The 20,945-nt window shown below is 41.2% G+C and overlaps 1 protein-coding gene across 8 annotated transcripts in view; it reads right to left on the reverse strand.

Annotated features, from left to right (window-relative positions):
• LOC121926762 (disintegrin and metalloproteinase domain-containing protein 26A-like) overlaps positions 1-20,945 on the reverse strand; it is a 54,592-nt gene that overhangs the window by 16,166 nt on the left and 17,481 nt on the right. For 7 of the 8 annotated variants that reach the window (XR_006103081.1, XR_006103082.1, XM_042460021.1 and 4 more), the window contains exons 11-16: positions 13,839-13,996; positions 10,467-10,632; positions 8,179-8,256; positions 4,107-4,169; positions 3,081-3,149; positions 1,204-1,293 (exon numbers count right to left, since the gene is read on the reverse strand). Coding sequence is in view for 6 of the 8 variants with exons in the window: in XM_042460021.1 (XP_042315955.1) it covers positions 1,204-1,293; positions 3,081-3,149; positions 4,107-4,169; positions 8,179-8,256; positions 10,467-10,632; positions 13,839-13,996 (624 nt within the window). In the remaining 2 variants the exon portion in view is untranslated. The remainder of the gene's footprint in view (positions 1-1,203; positions 1,294-3,080; positions 3,150-4,106; positions 4,170-8,178; positions 8,257-10,466; positions 10,633-13,838; positions 13,997-20,945) is intronic. The other variant, XM_042460019.1, reaches the window with a different exon arrangement.

Raw genomic sequence — 20,945 nt, forward strand, 5'->3', positions numbered from 1 at the left:
CCCCAACTCAGTGTTTCCAGGGGCGGCATAGAGCCGCCCAAACCGGGCTGTCTGTACAGCCCCTAGGTTAGAGACGAGGCCATCACATACTCATTCCAGGTTGTTATTTACACTATGGGACTCCTTCTCTCCAAGTTCTGTTGCTCACATGCATCAGCACTCAAATAAAGATGGAGTAGATGATACGAATGCATTCAAAGCACATTCAAGGCATCCAGAGTTTTATCCCGGTTTCACTCGGGTCTATTCCCATCAGTTATTCACACAGCTGAAAATCCTAATCTTTTAGGAAAACTCGGGAACAAATCCGATATTGATTATCCTGGGTGAAGTGGGGTTTTTGGCAGCCCCCCTCAAACTTAATCAGATGCATCTAAAGTGCATGTGAAAAACAAAGGTTCAGCCCTGATTTTACCTGGATTATTTTCACCATCTGAATAACCCCTTACAGTTACAGTGTTATAGTTCATAATTGCCATCTCACTGATGCACTGTTGCAGTGGTTCTCAAACTATTTACCCTTGTGACCCTCTTTACATCTACATGCAGGCATCCCCCCCCCCCCCAGCTTAGCATAAGAACATGAATAAAAATACACTTGTCCCTCCATACTCACTAGGGTTAGGCTCACAAGACCCCCGTGAACATGGAAAAACTGCAAATAACAAAACATCATGTTTTTACCTGAGAGGACACCTTTCTAGGAATCTCTAGGTCCTCCAGTACAACTCTGTGGTCAATGTCTGACAGACACTGACCACAGAATTGCGCTGGAGGAGCTACAAAGGCCTAGTAGAATAATCTCTCTAGGAATCTCAGTGCAACTTTTAGTTAAAGTTGACCATAGAGTTGCACTGAAGGACCTAGATATTTCTAGAGAACGTATTAATCAAATCTGTGAATAATCAAATTTGTGAATAATCAAATCCGCAAATGTGGAGGGATGCGTATATTTTCTTGTTTAGTGTGCATATTTTTGTTCACCCATTAATGTATATTCATATACAGTATTAATAGGGAAATTGTATTTTTATAAGGACGTTGTTCTCCTTCTCCTCCTCCTCCTTTTCCCTCAGACAGAGGTTCCAAGCACCTTCCTTGCCTTTCCCTTCCCCACCAGGACAGAAAAAAATTGGGAACTGTAGGAGGAGGAGAAGGGATCAGGGCCTCCAATTCTTGCTTCTATCCCTCCTTTTATCATACCTTACATTTCTCACAGCAAGATCCGTAAAGGCAGTCAATGTCTGGTTTACTTTTACAGTTCTCTTGGCAACAACCATTCCTTCTGCAGTCCTGCGAATGAAGAGGGTGTCATGGTACAAATACCTGACCTATGAATGCTGCCATGTAAATAACATTTCTAGCATTAAAAGTGAAGCACAGAGTTGGAAGGAATTTCAGAGGTTTTTTAGTCTGGTGTGAAAATCCACTGTGTAAAATCAGAGAGGGAAAGGATCTCAAATGGCATTAGCACTGCCACTATGTCTGTAGGTTTACTACAATCACTACGAAGTTTATTGCACCCATTTTTCCCACCATTATGGGCACGGGAAGGTGATGCTTGTGGGTGTGTGCAACCAAGAAAAAACAGATTTTATCGCACACCAAAGAGATCTCAAAAAGGCCCCATTCCGGCGCCCAGCACCAGGCCATCCCCATTCAGTGCTGAGGAGCACCATTTTTGTCTGGTGGACAACCTTTGTGAAGCAACTGTTTTATAGCAATGATGCCAGCTCTCCATGCTAGCATTGGTCATTGCCTGCCACAGTATGATAATGAGATGTAGATTATGCACCTCCGCCTTCCCAAAGATTAATTTCCTACCTGGGGTCTTCTAGGAGAAAGTAAATGGGAGGCTGAAAACAGTAACAAAAATTTTACAGTTTCAAAGCCTTGGTGGCGCAATAGTTAAATGCTGGTCCTGCAGCCAAAATGTTGTGAGTTCGATCCTGAGGGGCTCCAAGGTTGACTCAGCCTTCCATCCTTTCGTAGGTTGGTAAAATGAGTCCCCAGCTTGTTGGGGGACAATTGGCTTACAGATTGTAAACCGCTTAGAGAGTGCTGAGTTTCCTATGGAGTGGAATAGGAATGTAAGGTGCTATTGCTATTGCTTAAGCGCTATGTTTACTTGGGTTGCAGGCTAGGCGCTTTTGGCCTCATCGCATTTTTGGATATTTGCTTCCAATGTTTTGTGAAAAACTGTGCAGAGATTTTGGTATTACATGCCAGCCGTTCATCCCTCTAGGCAGAGTGAATGCTTCATTCTGATAAGTCTGGGTTTGAATCCATATGCATTTAGCTATCTCTGTAGTGCTGAAGTAGTTGCCGCCTCTTGTTTTGTTTTTTCCTTAGGAGCTCTCATCTTTTAACAGCTGCATGACAAATGGTAGTTTTCAAAGCTCATGCAAAAATAATAACAAGGAAGTCTTAAGGGTGCTTCCACGTTTCTTTTTTCTTTCCTCCTTTTATGGCAAATGGTGTCAACCTCTCCAAACTAAATTTATTTATAAAATAGCAAAATCAAGGTTTGGTTTTTGGATATATTTTTAAAATATTTTCATGCAGTGGATGACTGAGTCCGTGGATATGGAGGGCTGGCTGGATTTCTCTGTAAAGTTGACAGAATTCGAGAATTTTTATTTATTTTTTAAAAAAAACCCTGAATGGTAGAAAGTGAACCCAACAAATATCTACCCGTAATGTACTCTGTGGCTTCATTCTTACTGGTTACTCCTGACTATAACAGAGATGCTGAATCAGACAGAGGGATGTCCCATGCATTCAGTGAGTCTATTCTAATTGGGACAAATAATAGGGTTCCAGCCTGTATGATTCTCAGGGCAGGGACCTGTAATTTTACTCCCAAAGGTCAGGATAAGAAAGTGAAAGTGGTTGTGGTCCACATTATTTATATCTGCCTCTTTTGCAGATCATATTTTAATATCATATAATATTATAATCATTTTTAATTGAGGAACAGTAAAAGGCTTGACTAAGCTTACATTTCTAATAAGAGATATTCCACATTTTAAAATTATACTCATAGACAAGAGTTATTTTTAATTTAATCCATAACTTACACTGAGCTGCCGGAGTGTGTGGGTTTTGACATTTCTTAATGTACCACTAACCCTTGGTTCACCTTGTGCCTGTTCAAGAAAGAAAGCAAAGAAAGATGGATGTACAGCATTTTCCATATCACCTACTTTTACAATTAATCATAACAAAGATTATTCTTTTGTATGTGAAAATTTCATTTGCACAAAATCCATTTTTGTACAAAACTATGTTGGTGCAAGATGCAATGTGCAAAACCTATTTTGTGCAAATCCACTTTTTGCACAAAACATATTTTTGCACAAGAAACATTACATTTTGTGCATTTTTACTTCAAAAAAACCTTTTTGCAATTTTGTTTTTGCACAAATGAAATTTCCAGAAAAATTTCCCTCACCATAAAAAAATCATTGAAATTCATGAAAATGTCTGAAAACATTTAGTCCCTTGGAAATGCTGGAGACAAGTGCTAGTCAGTGCAGACAATTCAGAGTGAGATGGACCAAGGTTCAGATTCAGTGTAAGGCAGCTTCCTCTGTATAGTTTCCATAAATCAAAGTAGTGCACTTGCTGTTAAAAAGCGGGGAAGGATACAGAGGTCAAGTTGTGATTTAAGTGATATTTTACTCCTTAATGATCAAAGTTTTCATAATGACGCATGCAAGACATATTCAGCTGGAACTAACTAGTAGTGACTGTTTACAGATCAAATGGAAAATCTGGGTTAACATTAAAGCTGTAACTATATGTACAATACTTTGTAATATATAAATTATGCTGTTGGTATACATGAAAAACAACAGTTGATTTTAGTTAGGAGACTATACAAGATGCACCAGTTTGTGATGGGATCCCTCACAGCCATGATTGGTAGCATCACAACAGTTCTGGAATGGAAGGTTAGTCCAGCTTGGTAATATATTAAAATGTATAAAGAAACAAATACAGTTATAGAGTTAGATGAGTTGAAAAGAGCAGCAAGCATCCCCCAAAAGCATCCAGTTAAATACAAAATATACCATTTTAACAGTATTTTATTAACAACTTACAGCCATGTCTTCAGAGTTTGAGCTGTCTGAAAACAAATATTTTTCCTCACTTCCTTGGAGCACCTGTTTTAAATGTAATAAAAACATTAAAAAATATTTCCTTTGCTTGACCCCCATATTAACCACTGCTGCTAGCAGTTTAATGTCTACCTAACTCATGTCTGTCTTCTAACCATTCAGTAATTCTATATACAAGTTGAAGCTCCTTTATCCAGAATTTTGAATTTTGAAATACTCCAAAATCCAAAATTGTCCACATTGGTGGCTGAGATAGGGATGCCGCTGTTTTCTTCTTTGGAGTCTTTGTGACTCACACAAATGGGAACCCTGCACCTGCACAGTGCACCGTTTGGAAACTTCTAGGGTTTTATAGAAGCATTTGGGAATTTTTTATTTACAGTATTTAGCCTATACCTGCCCACCTCCCGCAGCCTTATATAGAGGGCTTCCCACTGAAACCACCAATTCCTTTTCATTCTCTGGTGCAGCAGCATTGATGGTCCAGTGTACATAAACTTGGTCTCATGCACAAAATTATTATAAACATTATGTATAAAACTGTGGCCCTGAGGCATACATCCTACTCTCTCTTCTTTGTAAAAGATTACTCTACAAGGAAAGGTATGCTGTTTCTATGATTTTCACAATGGTTGTGGAGCAACATCTAAAAACACGTGCCACGGTTGTATCTTTATCTAGTTACCATAGGCCCCTCATACGACACATTTATATTACTATGAGCCCACTTGAACTGCCTTGGCTGCCTCCTCTGGAATCTTGGGTTCTCCAGTTTGATGAGGGACCAAATTCTGACTATCCCTCCCTGAACTGCAAATCCCAGGATCCACAGGATGTTGCCGTGGCAGTTAAAGTGGAATCATGGAGCTCTAACTCTGCAATGTGAAAATATCCTACCTTTTCAAACTGTCAAAAAGCCGAGCTTTATAGCTTGTGTATACATGAAAAATAAAAAGCACAACATGCCAATAAAACAATGGCAATAAAACAGGTCGGTTCAAAGTCAAATAAAGCCACTGACAAATGGAAAAGAATACAGTAAACCTCTAAAAGCAGTCTCAAAAATGCCTGCAGAAATAAAACAAAGTTTGTTTGCCTTAACTCTTCTAAGGAGACCATCAGCACTTAAAAGATATGCTAGCAGAGTCACAAGCAGCTCTGAAGATCACAGAACTGTCAAGTGGGAAGGGGTCCCAGAGGCCATCCAATCCAACCCCCTGCTCAGTGCAGAGTCTCCAGCAAAAGCATTCCCAGCAGGGAGCTGGCCAGCTTCTTTTTGAAGACAGCCAGAGAAGGAGACTTCCACACTTAGGATGGGAAAATGAAATCGATATAGGATGGGGGACACACGTTGAACATGAGTCAAGAGTGTGGTGCAGCAGCTAAAAAAGCCAATGAAATTTTAGGCTGCATCAATAGAAGTAATGTGTATAGAGCAAGAGAAGTAATACTAGTGCTACTGCATTCTGCCTTGGTCAGGCCTCACCTGGAATAATCCTTTGTCCAGTTCTGGCCAAAACAATTCAAAAAGGATGTTGAGAAACTGGAACATGTCCAAAGGAGGGCCACCAAAATGGTGAAGGTCCTGGGAACTATGCCTTATGAGGAAAGACTTATTTATGTTTAGCCTGGGAAAGAGACGGTCAAGAGGTAATATGATAGCCTTGTTTAAGTATTTGAAGGAGTGTCACATTGAGGAGGGAGCAAGCTTGTTTTCTGCTGCTCCAGAGACTAGGACCCGGAACAATGGGTACAAGCTCAACATTAGGAGGAACGTCCTGACTGTAAGGGCTGTTCAACAGTGGAACACACTCGCTCAGAGATTTTGGTGGAGTCTCCTTCTTTGGAGGTCTTTAAGCAGAGGCTGGATGGCCATCTGGCAATGGAGATGCTTTGATTTGGATTTCCTGCATGGCAGAATGGGGTTGGACTGGATGGCCCCTGTGGTCTCTTCCAATTCTATGATACTATGATTCTATGAGACCTTACTACCTCTCTAGTCAATTGGTTCCCCTGAGCAACTATCCTCACTCTCAAGACGTTCCTTCTAATGTTCAATCAAAACTCACCCTCTGATAACTTCACACCATTAGGCCGGGTCCTACCCTCCGGGGCAGCAGAGAATAAACCTCCTCTTGAGGTATTTAGAATATAGAAATAGCAAAATGCTGGAAAACAAGAATCTTATGAACAGCTGACTGCTGGAAAAGACTATGGCATATCTGATTGTTGGAAAAGCTATCATATAACATTAGGTTCTGTGATAGACAGAAAAAACCCAATACTTTTGAAGAGGATTGGTCTATCTTCATTGAATACGTTAACAGCAAAATACAGCAGCTGAGACCTCCACCTCACCAAGCCGTCTTTTGGAAAGATGTGCTGGATCTTGGCCCTTCGCCTCCTGGAGATGAAAACCTCATAGATCTCCCAAGGCATTGTCCCCTTAGTAGAACTGGATAAATTCTTTTTGCTCATTTTAAGAGCATCACAGACTGTGATTACTCACAGAGGCTTGCTAATTTGCACCCAAAACCTGTTGTTTGTTTGTACACATGTTTGGTTGTTTACTTTGTTATTATAAAATGTCTTCAATAAAATATAATTAGGGGAAAAAGAAGAGGATGTAAATACAGTTTGCCCTTTCTTTATGCGGGGGATCTGTTCCAGATTCCCCTGCATAAAACAAATACCGCCTATGCTCGAGCCCCATTTAAATGAATGGGGCTCATGCACATGGCGGTGCGGAGGCGTGGCGCACACCCCATTTGTTTCTATGGGATGCACTGCCCCTTCTCCCCACGCAGCGTTCAGATATACTGAGTTCTCTTTCTTTGGGTCCTCCCTTTTTGGTCATTTTTGAGGCAGAGGAATCCTTAGTTGAGTTTACAAACAAAATTAAATTTACAAAAAAAACTATTCACAGATTATTACATCATAAGATTTTTATTTTATTTTGCTCCACAAGTTCATAAAGACTTTTATTGAATTATTAGCTTCATGGTATTTCCCCAGACATGTGCTTTGCTGTAGTGACTTGAAAACCACAGCAGACTGTGGCTGCATCTACACTACACATAGAATGGATCCAAGACAATTAATGTGGTCTCAAACTGCATTATTTCTGCACTGTGGCAGCAGCCTAATTATTGTATAAGTTTGAATCCCATTGAGGAAGAAAGGAGGGATACAAATCTTTGAAATAAATAAATAGAAATAAATTGTGGCTCCGGGCTCCCAGAGACTCTGGTCTGTCAGAGTAGGAGACAGAAATGTTTTTCTCTCCCTAAATAAGGTTGGATCTGTGATTCATAGAATCATAGAACAGAATCACAGAATCAGAGTTGGAAGAGACCACAAGGCCATCCAGTCCAATCCCATTCTGCCATGCAGGAACTCACAATCAAAGCACCATCCAGCCTCCATTTAAAGACCTCCAAAGATGGAGACTCTACCAAAATCTCTGTGGGAGTGTGTTCCCATCTCAAACAGCTCTTATGATCAGGAAGGTTCTCCTAATGTTTAGGTAGAATCTATTCTCCTGTAGCTTTCATCTATTGTTCTGGGTCCTATTCTGTGGAGCAGCAGAAAACAAGCTTGCTCCATCCTCAATATGACATTCTTTCAAATATTTAAACAGGGCTATCATATCACCTCTTAACCTTCTCTTCTCCAGGCTACACATCCCCAGCTCCCTAAATCTTTCCTCATAAAGCCTGGTTTCCACTCTTCATCATCTTAGTCGCCCTCCTCTGGACATGCTCCAGTTTCTCAACATCCCTTTTGAATTGTGGTGCCCAGAACTGGACCCAGGATTATTCCAGGTGAGGCCTGACCAAAGCAGAATAGAGTGGCACTATGACTTTGATCACAGTATACCTCTATTGATGCAGCCTAGATTCATCATGCCTGGCTTTCTAATCTTTCCTGATATGGCTAGAAGAAGAAACTCCACCTCACATCCCTCACCACCACCACCGCCACCAGAGCACATGTTATTCTGAAAGCCTAGTTTGAGAGAAGTGCAGGTCTCACAATTCTTTTATCCACTTACTTGATTCTGTTGCCTTTTGTGTGAAAGTTTTGCACCGGGTAGCAAGAATAAACTTAGGATGCCTGCTCCTTCTATATCCTGATAAAGCGAAGGGAAAAAAATAGGTTGAGTGCCCTACTTACCAGTTCCTTAGTGGTTTCCTAACAGCCCTGAGCAACTTGTTAAAATATAACATTGTGGCTGAGGGAGACATTTTATGCCTGTGATTTTCTAAAGTCTTACTTCTTGGAAACACAGCCAGCATGAAAGAGCAGCAGGTTGTGGCCTCAACCAGGTGAATAAATGGGAGGATCTGTGCCTGTGGCAGGGCTGAATGCTGGTGCTTTCCCATCTGATGAAGAGATGGTTAGGGAATGACATGAAAGCCCTGTTTAAATATACAAAAGGACATCATATTGGGGGTGGAGGAAGGTTGACTTCTGCTGCTCCAGAGACTAAGACATGGAGCAATGGATTCATACTACAGGAAAAGAGATTCCACCTAAACATTAGGAAGAACTTTCTGATGATAAGAGCTGTTCAACAGTGGAAGATGTTGCTGCCTTGAGAGTGGTGGACTCTCCTTCTTTGGAGGTTTCTAAACAAATGCTGGATGGCCATCTGTCAGGGGTGCTTTGATTGTATCTCTTTGCATGGCAGAATGGGGTTAGACTGGATGGCCCTTGTGGTCTCTTCCAACTCTAGGATTCTGTGAGTCTATGGTCACTGTTTACAAACCTAACAAAATCAAAAGTAATGACCATGGAGAATCTAAACAAATTCAGCCTAGACAATGAAGAAATAGAAAAAGAGTTTTCATACCTGGAATCAAACATTATAGCAATAACAAGTACCGCTTATCACTTATCAGTGCATTTAAGCACTCCCTAAGCTAATGGCCCCCAACAAACTGGGTTCTCATTTTAGCAACCTCAGAATGATGCCAGGCTGAGTCAAGCCTGAGCCCCTGGATGGGATTGAACTCACAACCTTATGGTTTGTCAGTGAGTGCCTGCAGTACAACAACTGTGCCCCCAGGAATCAAAAATTGATAGGAATGGGGATTGTAACCAGAAAATCAGAAGAAGATTAAGAATGGGGGGGGGGGGAGGCGTGAAAGAACTAGAAAGCATTCTAAAATGCAAAGATATACAACTGAGCATAAAAGTTAGGATCACACAAGCTATTATATTCCCTATTGCCATGTCTGGATGTGAGAATTGGAGAGTTAAAAAACAAGATGTGAGACTGGAGGAAAGTGCTGAGGATATCATGGATGGGCAAAAAAACCAACAAATGGATCCTAGAGTCAATTGAGTCAAAAATCTCCCTGGAAGCTAAGATGACAAAACTGAGGCTGTCATACTTGGCCACATCATGAGAAGCCATGACTCACTGGAGAAAATAATAATGCTAGAAAATGTGGAGGGAAGCAGAAAGAGAGGAAGGCCACATGCCAGATGGATGGACTCTATTAAGGAGGTCACAATATGTGTTTGCAGGAACTAAGCAGAGCAATGGAAAACAGGGAGTCTTGGAGATGTCTCACCCACAGGGTTACCATAGGTTGAGATCGACTTGAGGTATTTAACAAAAACAAATATGGTCACTGGCAGTGAGTGTTTGCCAAACAGCCAGGACAGCAGTGCAAACTCAACTACTTTGGCTGCTGCCTCTGTTACTAATTGACTGCATAATGAATGAATGAATCCACCTCATCATCTTTAGGGATCCCAGAGCCTCCCTGATCTACTTGCTTAGAAATTTTCAGACTCTCAAACTGGGGAGCGTTTGGAAATGAGCTCCTTCTGCTTTTATCTCTCAATACAGGAACCAAAATGGAGAGGAGTTATTTAAAGCCTTGGAAGATTTTGCAGGAAACGATGATATTTCTGCATGATACAGGAGCTCAGACAGGGATTATTTTGCATTCCAAACAAATAGCTGAGAGCAGCTGCATGCCCTCCAACTGTCCTGGTTTGGCAGGGACAATCCCAATTTTTAATCCTGTCATCCCACTTTTTCAGCTGCTTTAAAAGTGTCCCAGTTCCTCTCTCCTCCCATTTCCCTGCTTTGTTCTCAGCTTCCTTCAACTGCTACAAATTGATTTCAAAGTGCAAGAGCTGTTTGCACTTAACTCTGCGGGGAAGAGGAGAGGCAGGGTGGGATCTTGCCCTTCCTAGGAGGCCCAGGCAAAAGTAATCTGCTACAACCTATCTCAACGTATTCTTCCTCATTCATAACTTTTGCCATCTTGACCACATTCTGATTTTCCCTGGCCACAGAAATGTTGGAAGATATGTAATCACCTCAGTAACACCACAGTCGCAGTCCTCATCCTCTTCGGTGACTCCATTTCCGCACACCTTTCCCCTGAATATTTTGGTAGGCATGTCAAGCAAACATTCTTTTCCTGGCTTTCGTATCATCTCATAATATACCTCCTGGCTGCAGTTGCTCAGTCTTGCACATTGTCTGAAACACGATAAATTATTATTCAACACAGTGCAATTGTTTAGGGTTTTTAAAAATTTATTACAGCCATTACCTTGCAGGATAGAAATCCTTCTAAGGGGGCGTACAACAAAGCATAAAAACAACAATAAATAGATTATTCGGGAGAACATAACTATAAATAACATTAAAACATTTGATAAAATGCATAAAACTTTTCTCTACTTGTATTCTCTGTTCTTATCAGAAATCCTGGATTGATGCTTAACAGACTTAGCATGCGGTAGCTTGCGGTTGGCACCAATACCACTAGTCAAAGACAAGGGGTTTGTTCACACTGTAAAAACAATGCAGTTTGGCACCACTTTTAAGTGCTGTAGCTCCATCCTATTGAATCCTGGGATTTGTAGTTTTACAAGGGCTTTAGTCTTCACTGCCAAAGCATGCTGGTGCCTCACATAACTCACAAATCCCAGGATTCTGTAGGATGGAGCTGTGGCAGTTATAGGGGTGTCAAACTGTATTATTTCTACAGTGTAGATGTACCCAAATACAGTCTGACTCCTGAGCCATAGGATTCTACCTCAGCAGCCAAATGCATGCTCTACACCCAGAATTCCAGGGCTGGGAAAGATTTCCTGTCTAAAACATTGCAGAAGTGCTGCAGCCACTGAGTGAAAAGGACTAAGGTTCTGAATCAGCAGAAGGCATCTCCCCCCCCCAATTCCTAATGACTGTCCCTGCCTTTACTTGTTACAGAGAAATAAGAGAGTTGGGACATGTTGATGGATCTGTTAGCTCCCATCTGATCTTGGAAGCTAAGCAGGTTCACACCTGGTTCGTACTTGGGTAGGAGATTGTCAATGACTCTCAGGTTCTGTAGGCTACATTTCAGAGGAAGGAACTGGTAAAACCACCTCTTGAGTACTTTTCACTTAATACCCTAGAAATTCATAGGATCACCAAAAGTCAACAGACAATTTGAAGGCATGCACACAAGTGCACACATACAAAGGATCTGTTCAGCCCATCTTATGTACACAAATGTTCAGGCAGTCATAAATCTGTTAGTCTTAAAGGTGTCATACGACTCTTTGCTGTTCATCTAATGAGGTATCAGAACTCCTGCTTGCAGCCTGTCCTCTGGTTACTTCAAATGCTAATGCTGTGACCTCTCTGTGTTTTAAAACTGTCACTTACTGAAGTCCTCTGCCATTTACAATTATTTCTTTAAAATGATTTAATAACTTATATGATTAATAATGGGACTTTTTGGTTTGGTCCCCCCCCCCCAAAGATAACCTGCAATGGAGCTTAGGGCTGTCAGGGGCTCCTCATTGAGGCTAGATCAGCATCCACATCCCTATACCTGCTTGAGTTGAAAGAGGGAATCGTACAATAAGAGCAGATAATTATCAAAAAGTGATCTTACCCCAAGTCTAGCCCTGTAGATGACCTTTGATGTCAATTTAATATTAAAAAGGGATGTTTGAGGCAGGTAGTTGAGAGGACACCTCTAGTGCAGGAAGCTAGCCATGCAATAGATCCATGCCATAGATCCTGCTGGCTCACCATAGGGGAAGCTCACAGGCACTTAGCTAGGATAGATCATAATCCCTTTACATAGGAGTGTGATGTGAAGGGTACTTGCCAGAAAGATGGGAATCAAAGGATACTTCCCCCAGGAGAAGACACCTCTTTGTGTGAAACACATACATTGAGTGCCCTGTCATTTTCACCCATCTCTGACCTTAATAGACTTGAAAGCTGGGCCAAAGCTAACAAAATGAAATTCAACACGGAGAAATGTAAGGTACTGCACTTTGTGCAGAAAAATGCACAGATATAGGATTATGGGGGACACCTGGCTGAATGAAACTAAATGGCTTGGGCCCAGGGTACTTGGAGGACCGCCTCTCCCCATATAATCCGCCTCGCACACTCAGAACTTCCGGGACTAAATTGTTGGAGGTCCCTAGGTCTAACCTTACACGGACCTCATAGAGGGCTTTTACTATTGCTGCCCCTTCATTTTGGAATAAGCTCCCTGCAGAGCCTCGCTCCGCCGCCTCATTAGCTGTCTTTAAAAAACAGCTGAAAACATATCTATTCCGGCTGGCCTTCCCACCTTAATTTGTCTGTTTATTTTTCCTGCCCCCTTTTTTCCCTTTTGACCCTGGATGGATGTAAACTTTTTTTCCTTTTTCTTCTGCCCCTGACATGTGTATTTTACTGATTTCCTGTTCCTGTTTTTTGTGGTAATGTTTTTAACTGTTATACTGAATTTTAATCCTGTATTGAAATGTTTTTTATAAATTTTGTAAGCCGCCCTGATCATATCCATGGAAGGGCGGGGTAGAAATAAAATTTATTATTATTTATTATTATTACATGTGAAAGGGATCTAGGAGTCCAAGTAGACCACAAGTTGAACATGAATCAACAGTGCGATGCGGCAGCTAAAAAGTGCAATGCAATTTTAGGCTGCATCAATAGAAGTATAGTGTCTAGATCAAGAGAAGTAATAGTGCCACTGTATTCTGCTCTGGTCAGGCCCCACCTAGAATATTGTGTCCAGTTCTGGGCACCACAATTCAAAAAGGACGTTGAAAAACTGGAGCGTGTCCAAAGGAGGGCGACTAAAATGGCGACGGGTCTAGAAACCATGCCCTATGAGGAACGACTCAGGGAGCTGGGGATGTTTAGCCTGGAGAAAAGAAGATTAAGAGGTGATACGATAGCCCTGTTTAAATATTTGAAGGGATGTCATATTGAGGAGGGAGCAAGCTTGTTTTCTGCTGCTCCAGAGAACAGGACCTGGAGAAATGGATGCAAGCTACAGGAAAAGAGATTCCACCTCAAGATTAGGAGGAACTTCCTGACAGTAAGGGCTGTTCAACAGTGGAATAAACTCCCTTGGAGTGTAGTGGAGTCTCCTTCCTTGGAGGTCTTTAAGCAAAGACTGGATGGCCATCTGTCAGGGATGCTTTGATCTGGATTTCCTGCATGGCAGGGGGTTGGACTGGATGGCCCTTGTGGTCTCTTCCAACTCTATGATTCTATGAAATTAATTTCCCCACTGAATACAATTTGTGGGTGCCCTCCCGCGCCCCTGGCATTTATGACAACAAGAAGTTACCATTTGAAGGCCAGAATGCAATCCATGTTCATCCATTGCCTTCCCAAAACTCAGTAGAATTTAAAAATCAAAATAGACCTGTACTCACCGAGTATCTTTGCTCACCATGAGACAGCTGCCACGCCTGCTACACTTACAATCGCAGCCCTGGGCTAAATTGCTTGGGGTATCATCATGGGGAAAGCCAAGTGAATGACCCAGCTGATGTGCCATGACTTCAGCATCATTTCTCAGGTCGAGATACGTCTGCATGCAAGGAGACAAAGGAAAAAAGGCATTCGGGTGAAAAGAATGTTAACTATCTGGTATACTTTCAACAAATACATACTTGTGATTCCAGGGTGGTGAGAAAACACAAACTGAAAAGACTGCTGGAGAGCACCTCTCACAGTCATCTAGTTCTTATATACCACTTCATAAAAGAAGACCTCAGAGGCTGGGGTCCTAGAAACACACTGTGCTTGGACCAATAGCTGGGCATTTTTGTTGTAAGCAGCAGAAAGGGAGCTGAACAAGGGCAGGCAAAAAGTGGGGCAACCATGGGGCACATGCTCCTGACAGAGACCAGAGCTGCATATAACTTCAGTCCCAACCTTTGTGGGGATTCTTGGAGTTCAGCACATTGGAAATGATGACTTGGGACATTGCCCACTCCTGATTTAAAACCTTCCCCTCTGCCAATTTACTGAACTAAATAATACTTCCCTGTCACCAAGCTATAACCCTACCAATGGAAGAAGGAGACAACAACAACAACAACAACAACAACAACAACAATGCATAACTCCCCCAGGAAGCTTGGCCTGGCAGAAGCAATCTAGACCAGGAAAAATGATGGCTTCCCTTGCAGGGCCCTATGGCATTTCAGCTGGGCAATTAGGCTCAGGATTCCTGATCAAGATGCCTCAAATCTACAACCTAGCTCTTATTTTAGTTTTTTATTTATTTTGTGATTTGTTTCCTCAATTTATATATAGATGAATGTTCAAGCCAGCAAAGAGGAATCTATCACTGTCATTCTTGCTGAATTTTGCTGTTTCTAAGCTGCATTCTTGGTCTGTTTCAATTGTGCAACTTATTGTGAGTTTACTTTTGTTCGGGGGGGTTTATGTGCATTTCAGGATGCATTTCCAAGTGTAGCCCCCTTTTTGTATGCATTTGCTAACATTCACATCCCTCTATGCTTTTTTTTTTTTGCACTAAATAATGGGTGTCTGTGCACAATTTTCAAATATATGCATTTTTAGTTGTGTGTATTCCTGAAACGTACAAATGGTTTGGTATGCTCTCCCTCCCTTCCTTTCTTCTGTGAACCTCACAAATGCAAAGGTTCCCAAGGCAAGATGCATTATGCTCTACTGTTAGTCTCAGGAAATCAATATTTTTGTTTACAACTATATAGCTAAGAAATTTCTCTTCCATCCCTAGTGACTGATAAATACTGTGCAAGCAATGCCACTGGATAAACAGTCCTCTGGCATACCAATTTTATACACACACACACACACACACACACAAATGTATATTTGGCACAGTGAGTACCGCAGTCCCATGACTGTAGTTCGTGGATACAGTCATACTGATGTAACACCTAGCAGCTTTTGTGCAGCTTGAATACATAATGATATGTACTCTAGCCATGGATTCAGAAAGACAGAGGCTATGTTCTATAATAAATAATAAAGGAGTTGCAGGATATCTTGCAACTGTCCCTGGTCAACATTCTAAACTTCTTGATCTAGAATGTGGACTGGGCACAGTTACAGGTCATTATATTATTCTTTTATTATAGAAGCTCTCCTGGTTGATAATCTGCTTCCCAGAACCACTAAAAGTGCAGGTTATGACCTATAAAGTCCTCTCTGACTTGGGACCAAGCTGTCTAAACAAGAGCAACCCCCCAAGAAAACCTGCCTGGGTTAAACCATATTGATGGAAAGACCCTTCTCTGCTCCCACCATCATTGGATGGAAACATGTCTGCTGGGAATGCAGGAAAGGATTTTCATGGCATCTCATTCCTCTTCTTATTCAAACAGGCCTTTGGCATGTAAGCTAGGTTGCTCTTGGGAAAGGAGTTGACTAATTGGGTGTTGCTATTTCTTTTTATTGGCATCTTTTAAACCGCGTTTTCTCTTTTTCTGTTCTAATTGTACTTCTTAGGGAGCTGGGTATGTTTAGCCTGAGGAAGAGAAGGTTCAGGGATGACATCTGAAAGGATGTCAAGTAAGGTTGGAGTAGGCTTGTTTTCTGCTGCTCCAGAGACTAGGACACAGAGAAATGGGCTCAAGTGACAGGAAAAGAGATTCCACCTAAACATTATGAAGAACTTCCTGATGGTAGGAGCTGTTTGACAGTGGAATATGCTGCCTCAGAGGCTAGTGGAGTCTCTTTCTTTATAGGTTTTTAAACAGTGTCTGGACAGCCATGTGTCACAGGGAGAGCTTGGATGGTGTCTTCTTGCATGGACAAAGAGGGTTGGATTAGATGGCCTTTGGGATCTCTTCCCACTCCATGATTCTATTCTGATGCATGTTGCACATCTGCATACAAAATCCAGTCTGGTAAGATTATAAGATGGTCAAGACAAAATCCTCATCGCTATGTGCATGAGTGAGTCTGTGCCAGGCTCTTCCTATACTTCTCTACACTCACTTCTCTCACAGCAAAGACCAAGAAAAGGGCTTCAAAATAAACCACATGGTATGTGTATGAGTGAGTCTAGCTTGTTCCCGACCACAGATTCATCAAAAATCAGTTGAACACATGACTGCATAGATTGGCTCAAAATTTTGAAATACAGGGATGTGTTTATTTCACCTGTCACAAAGCTAAGTGACAATGTTGTTGTTGTTGTTGTTGTTATTATTATTATTATCCTTTATTTATAAAGCGCTGTAAATTTACACAGCGCTGTACATACAATCTTTTAATTAGACGGTTCCCTGCCCTGAGGCTTATTATTATTATTATTATTATTATTAATCTTTATTTATGAAGCGCTGTACATGCAATCTTTTTAGTTAGATGGATCCCTGCCCTCGGGCTTCCAATCTAAAAATACATGACACAGAAGGAGAAGGGAGTGGTGGAGGGAAAGGGTAAGAGGTCCAGCAGTTCCTCTCTACCTCCAAGGCCTGGACCAAGGCAGATGGACTGGAGGGAGGGCTTGGCTTCATAGTGGATGGTTAATCTTCTTCCAGGGAAAATACATACTCTCAAGTAGGATAATACATGTACAATACATAGCAATACAGGAAATGGATCGATAAACAGGCACCAAAAGAACATCAAATAGTAAGTGAAAATTATGCAATGCCTGGGAAGGCTTCTCTGAACAGGATGGTTTTCAACTCCGTTTTGAAGCTGGTTAAAGAAGTGATGGCTCTTGCTTGTGGGGGAAGAAGGTTCCAGGAGTGAGGGGCAGTGAGTGAAAAGGGGCGAATCCGGGATGGGGCAGAGGAAATCCTGGGCTGGGACAGGAACCCTTGACTACCAGAACGGAGGGCCCGAGTGGAAAGGTGAGGAGAAAGAAGGTCTGATAAGTAAGGAGGGGCCAGTCCATGGAGGGCTTTAAATGTCGACAGCAGGAGCTTATACTGAATACAATCTAAAAAGACATGACACAAAAGGAGAAGGGAGTGGTGGAGGGGAAGGGGATCAGGTCAAGCAGTTCTTCTCTACCTCCGAAGCCTGGACCAAGGCAGATGGACTGGAGGGACCAAGGCAGATGTTGGCATGGATGTGGATGAAGGGTATTTATATACACATGTCGTGGGAATGCTCCTTTGTTCAGGAGTTTTGGACAGAAATTAAGAAGCAGGTAAATATAATAACAGGAACAGAGGTACAATTAAATAAAGAAAATGGTGTAACTCTTAATTTAGAGGAAATGAACTTGAAGAGGAATGAAAGATATGTGCTGTAACAAATATTAAAAGCTGCCCATGCAGTTATAGTTTTAGAGTGAAAAAAGAAATCAAATTGGGACAAGATTTATTTGTTAAAGTATGTAAAAGAATATATATTGGTTGATTTCCTTAGATAAAAACGATTAAAATATAGTGCACAAAGTAATAAAGTGAAGTCGAAGGCTTTAATGGCTGGCATCCATGGTTTTTTGTTGTTTTTTCGGGCTCTGTGGCCATGTTCTAGCAGAGATTCTTTCTGATGTTTCACCAGCATCTGTGGCTGGCATCTTCAGAGAATGCTTTGCCTGGAAAAATTGGGTGTATATATACTGTGTGAGCCTGGGAATGCAGGAGTGATTTGCATGTGTCTTGTTCTGTGCTGATGGCTGGCCTCAGCCTGGGAGGCTAATGCAAAGGAGGATTAATGTCTGCTAATTGGTGATCATTATCTGCTGGGAAAGCCCCGGACTCTGAATGGTTTCCCATTGGCATTTGCTGAGTCCTGATTTTGCTATTCTTCAGGACTGGTAGCCAAATTTTGTTGACTTTAAGGGTTTCTTCTTTTCAGTTGAAATTATCCAGATGTTGAAAACCAAAGTAATAAGGGATCATGGAAAGATAAAAATGCAGAATTGTGACTGTGAACATAAATGGGCAAACTGGGTATGAAGATGTGCAAAATATGACTAATGAGATATTCCATATCTCTTAACCAGGTGATAAACTTCTGTTTCCCATTTGTGCAGGGGGATTAAAACATAAATAAATGTATATTATTACCATGTATTAAGATTTTATAAAAAAGGTTATTATAATCATGCACACTAATTCAGCAAGCCCTTCCCACATATTTTTGGAATGGACACTGCAATTGCTTTACGTGCATGCCTAAAATGTAATGCATAAAGACACTATCATACCAGGGAGTTCCGATTAATCCTCTGGCATCCCACTTTTTTGTCTGCTTTTTAAATGGCCCCAGTCCTCTTTCCTTCTCCCACTTTCCCCTTTGTCCTCAGCTTACATCAGTTGACACAATCTGACTTCAAGTGGCCAAAGTCATTTGCACTCACTTAAGTCAGCAGAGGTAAAAGAAGAAGAGCAGGTGGAATCTTGCCTTTCTCAGTAGGGTAAGGCAAAAGCAAACTGCTGCAGACTTTTCTACCTTGTATGCTCTTCATTGTTAATAATTTTTACCGTCTTTATTATACTTTTATTTTGCTTGGCCACATATGTCTCAATTTTCATACCTGAAATTTGGAGGTGCTAGCACACCCAGAATATCCTGCATTATTTTGGCATTTTTTGTTTTTTTATATTTTTATAATTTTGTTATATTTTGTTATAAAAGCAGTTACATAGAGGCCCAAAAGCATCAAACTGGAAAGGTCATAATAATGACCTTTAAGTGAACTTCTCATTTGTGGTCACTGATCTGAGGGCATGTGGAAAAGATCCATGCAACTTAATAGCTATGAGTATTGCTGCTTCCCCACCCCATGCTATGTGCATTTCCTCTTGAAGGTCAAAGACAAAATAAATCTGTTAGCCTAAAACAGTAAGCCAATCTCCCTGTTAGCCTCCATTGTATTTCTCAACACCTCTTGCCCCAAACTCCCTGGGGTTGTCCTGATTTTATTACTGCTTGATTAAATCAATGCCACTTCTATTAACCAAAAATAATAAATAAATAATAAAATTTTTATTTATATGCCGCCCTTCCTTCGATCAGGGCGGCTTACATCAGGTTAAAACACACGAATACAAGATTAAAATACAGAAACAATAAAATCAACAACAAGCAGAAAAGCCCCATAGCCCTCTTGCAACTCTGAAGCTAAAACCATCAGCCAGCTGGGAATCCCATTGTTTCCAGAATTTCTGAAAATCAATTCAATTTGGCTGAAGAGCGGGGTATAAGTAAATAAATAAATATTATTATTATTAAATTCAGCCCATAAATATGCCCACATGGGATCTCCCGCTTTGGTGTAGTTTGGAATCAGACAGAAACTCTGCACAGTTCAGACTTGGCCTCTCAGTATTGCTGTCTTTTTAAAAAAGGGTAAAGAATCATAGAATCATAGAGTTGGAAGAGATCACAAAGGCCATCCAGTCCAACCCCCTGCCATGCAGAATGTAATTGACAGGGAGCTGGGACTTATTAAGATCATGGATCAAGGATGCAATACTGAAAAGGTATTATTGTACCACACAGCAGCCAACTGAGTCCCATTAACTTCCAGCTTTCCCCCAGATTGGAGCCTGGCTTCTGGAACTGGTAAGCACTGCCCACTGTAATCCTTTAATTTGCTATCCACTTTGTTGTTGTAAACCACGTTTGAGTCAATCTCGACTCATGGCGACCCTGTGGATGAGACATCTGCTATCCACTACCATCTTTTATATCTTAGTTCGTGTGTGTGTGTGTGTGTGTGTGTGTCATAATAAATAAATAAATAAATAAATAATAAAATATATATTTATATCCCGCCTCTCCCTTCTGGGATCTAGGAGGGTAACAACAGTCCAATAAAACAGATATACAGTCAATAATAAAATTTCCCTAATCTCCTTAACCCTCCCTCCTTCTGCTAGAATTACACATAAACATCAAGATACAATACAATATCCCCAGTACAGTGTACTTAATTACAAATTTGACACAGGTTGAATTATTCCAAGAGACCATCAGGAGAGGATCAATTTGGTTAATTCAGATGAAGCTTAGTCTGGAAAGGCCCGCTTGTAAGCGCTTTATGTGAATGTTGACATGCCCCTAGTTGTTCAGGTAATAAAACTGAGTTGTACGTAGCACTCTGGAGTTCTTGTTTTTCGGAACTGTATCCTGGCTAGAGGTACCATGGCCCTCTCACTGCTGAATTACTGCACTAAATTAATTTCCCCATTGCATACAATTTGTGGGTACCCTCCTGGGACGCTAGGTTTTTGGGTAACAGAGGGCATGCAATCACTTCTAAAGTCACTTCCACATTTCCTTAGCTCAAACTCCCTCTCTGGAACTGGCATATGCCCCATGTGGAAAATTTACAGGCTCACTAGTGGTACATCTAATTTTGCTTTTATGTATGGGAGAAGAGGAATGAAACAGAAAAAGATTTTTAATGGGGAAAAGAGGTACAAAAATACCTCCTCAGGAATGCATCCTTGATTTTCATCAGTCCCTGGTCCCTCTCAATTACATTATTTGCCTTTTTTTTAAGTGAGCCAATATCAGTTTCCATTTCCCAAGGTGATATATAGTTTTACCCAGCTAGGAAGACA

The sequence above is a fragment of the Sceloporus undulatus genome, chromosome 3 (genome assembly GCF_019175285.1).
Source record: "Sceloporus undulatus isolate JIND9_A2432 ecotype Alabama chromosome 3, SceUnd_v1.1, whole genome shotgun sequence".
Lineage (NCBI taxonomy): Eukaryota > Metazoa > Chordata > Lepidosauria > Squamata > Phrynosomatidae > Sceloporus > Sceloporus undulatus.